The following is a 2,978-nucleotide window of genomic DNA, read 5'->3' on the forward strand; positions in this document are numbered from 1 at the left end:
GAAACACTACTGTACTTACAGAAACGGGAGTTAGGTTGCAAATTGGAATCGCAGTTTAAAGTAACCAGAAACAGACTTTATAATCGAACAAAAAATAAAGTGAAGAGGAAGAAAATTTTAAGGAGTTGAAATTATAAACATGAAAACCGTAGCAAGAAGTTTATGAAGCAAGCGAAGTATGTGCTACCTTGAGAAAATCTTGACGGTCGAACGAAGCAGAGATATATGTGCAAAGTGAAATTTACTGTTAGAAAGTGGCTTGCAGCTGAAACATAAACTTGTAAACTAAATCAAAAGCAAACTTCATTCTAAGTCAGACTTACTGTATATATATACCATATGCAATAGGATGACTTGAAATAATTTACAAAGCTGATATATTTGTGGAAGGATAGTGAGGAGAGGTGAGCCTAGTGCTCCAAGATGAAGCTAACTGTGATCAACGCGTTGGTGGTGTTCTGTTGGTGTTCGCTCAGGATATTTGCTCTTCCTGATGATATCTTCATTGGTAAGTAAACGGTACTATTACAGTATATTATCAGTATTCTTCTTTTTCTTCTTCTTCGTCTTCATCATCATCATCATTATTATTATTATTATTATTATTATTCGAAGCAATCAGTAGTATTAGTAGTGGCTGGTGGGCTCGCCCATCATCCTCTCACTAATTGTAGTAATACCTTCATTTAACTACAATAAGTAATAAGCCACCAGATGGGTCCTGAAAGGGTGTACTGTACATTCAGGGGTTGGTTGAGGTTAATTTTTCCCATTAGCCTATACCACTCAGAATCAAGTGAGGCTGGTTACCCTGGTCTTAATTGTTGGGACTGAGGCGCCTATCCCCGACCCCATACGCTCCTGGGACAGTTAAGGAGTGGGTGAGCATGAAGGAAAGTAGTAGTAGTAAGTAGTAGTAGGCTAGTAGTTCTCATGAAAAAGGCTAGAGGAGAAAGCAAACTTCCTGTGTAATTCCTGCATAATACAGACTAAAAGGGTTGGACTAAGAAGGTACCCACTTCCTTTTCACTGAAAGGTGGCAATCACAGCACGCAGCTCTGGTGCAAGCCTAAGTGTGTAATACCAAGTAGACCCATTCGCATGTGGGTAGAACCTGTAGGATGCATCATTGGCCCTAAAACAAAGAATATGTGCTGGTACGGGGCTAACGAAAACGTAAATGAAGGCATGTATTATAGTGCAACATGCGGACGTAGCTGTACACTGGATGGATAATTTACTTCAAACGCTACTCATTGTTTTATGAAACTTTACAATCACCTTTAATTTACTTTGATGACGGTAAACTTTTAAAGCTGATTTGGCCTCTTTAGCTTCGGAAATTAGTCCATATTTAAACTGGATGCTTGTATCGCATGCAATTTTCAAATAAAAATAAATAAATTAATAAATACTGTATATGTTAAAATAAAAACTGTAGATTTACCATGCTCCTCAGTGTTGCATTAACCAATGAGCAGACTTAATTCAAACGCTTCGTGCTCCAGCTATCAGAGCTTAGTGAAAAGAGTATAGCCTATAAAATGTTATTCAGTGAGTGGCAGTGGGAGACTGTTGGGAGGGATGTGTTCACTCAACCAAGGTCTCGAATCAACTGAGGTTCAGGGTCGCGTGACGTCACAAATCGGCCTGAGCGGCCGGGTCCGTTTTTTGAAGTCAGAGTGGGTCGACTTGGTATATATAGGCTACAGTAGAATTGGGTGCAAGCAGCCTAGTAGCTTCGACTACACAAGTGAAAAATATAGTACAAGCAGGCCTTCTTCCATTCATGTTGCCAAGAGGTCAAGGATTACCGCATTATTATTATTATTATTATTATTATTATTATTATTAGTAGTAGTAGTAGCAGTAGTAGTAGTAGTAGCATCTATTGCCAGACGCCTTAATCCTGTAAGGAGTGTCCATTTTTATTATTATTATTATTATTATTATTATTATTAAGCTTCTCTATATAAACGGTAAAACTTCTTGATTTCGTCAGTATTATTATTTTTCTTTGCATTTTTTCATCGATCTTGATGGTATTACACATGAAGGTACTCTAGGGTAACCAAAGTCCTTGTGCCAAATATAAATGACCTTCACCTATTTTTTCTATCTATCTATCTATCTATAGCCCGACGCCCTAATCCCGCAAAGGGTGGCCGCAGACAAAACGCCTCCAAGTCACTCTGTCACCCACCATTTGACTCCCCTCCCCCCAACTCACCCCCCCCTCCCTCATATACCTCTCAACTCCATCCCTCCACCTCATCCTCGGTCTACCCCTCCCTCTCCCTCCCTCCACCTCACCTACATACACCCTCTTAGTCAGTCTTTCATTCTCCATTCTCTCCACATGTCCAAACCACCTCAGTATATTTCTCCTAATCTTTTCAATCACATCCACATCTACCCCACAACGTTCCTTCACTTCTTCATTCGTCAACCTGTCCCTCCACGTCACTCCACATGCTCCTCTCAAGTAACTGATTTCCACTGCTCTCACTCTTGACTTGTTCCCCTCTTGCAAGGTCCACGCCTCGCTTCCATACGTCAGGGTAGGGATCACAATACCATCATGCAGTGACTTCTTAACTTCCATACTCACCTCCCTATTTCTCATCACTGCTTTCAGTGTACCAACAACCTTTCTTCCCTGCTGTACCCTTTCACGTACTTCATCCCCCAGAGTTCCATCCTTACTCATCACACTACCCAAGTACTTGAATGCACTCACATTCTCCATATCCTCACCATCCAACCTCACTGCACACTCTGTGACTTCATTCCTCTCAAACACCATAACTTTACTTTTGTTTACATTAACTTTCAGCTTCCTCCTCCTACACACTGTCCCAAATTCATTCACCAAACCTTGCAACTCCCATTCATCTTCACTCAACAATACTGTATCATCAGCAAACAGCAACACCGGAAGCTTCCAAATCTCACCCTCATTCATTAGGGCCACCCCC

The 2,978-nt window shown here is 40.8% G+C and overlaps 1 protein-coding gene across 1 annotated transcript in view; it reads left to right on the forward strand.

Moving 5' to 3' along the window:
- Positions 1-423: 423 nt before the first annotated feature.
- LOC145402286 (glutamate receptor ionotropic, kainate 2-like) overlaps positions 424-2,978 on the forward strand; it is a 65,172-nt gene continuing 62,617 nt past the window's right edge. The window contains exon 1 of the mRNA XM_080274417.1: positions 424-508. Within this exon, the coding sequence (XP_080130543.1) occupies positions 424-508 (85 nt within the window). The remainder of the gene's footprint in view (positions 509-2,978) is intronic.

Source organism: Coenobita brevimanus, chromosome 57 (assembly GCF_032717465.1).
Source record: "Coenobita brevimanus isolate Jiangsu-jjx chromosome 57, ASM3271746v2, whole genome shotgun sequence".
NCBI lineage: Eukaryota > Metazoa > Arthropoda > Malacostraca > Decapoda > Coenobitidae > Coenobita > Coenobita brevimanus.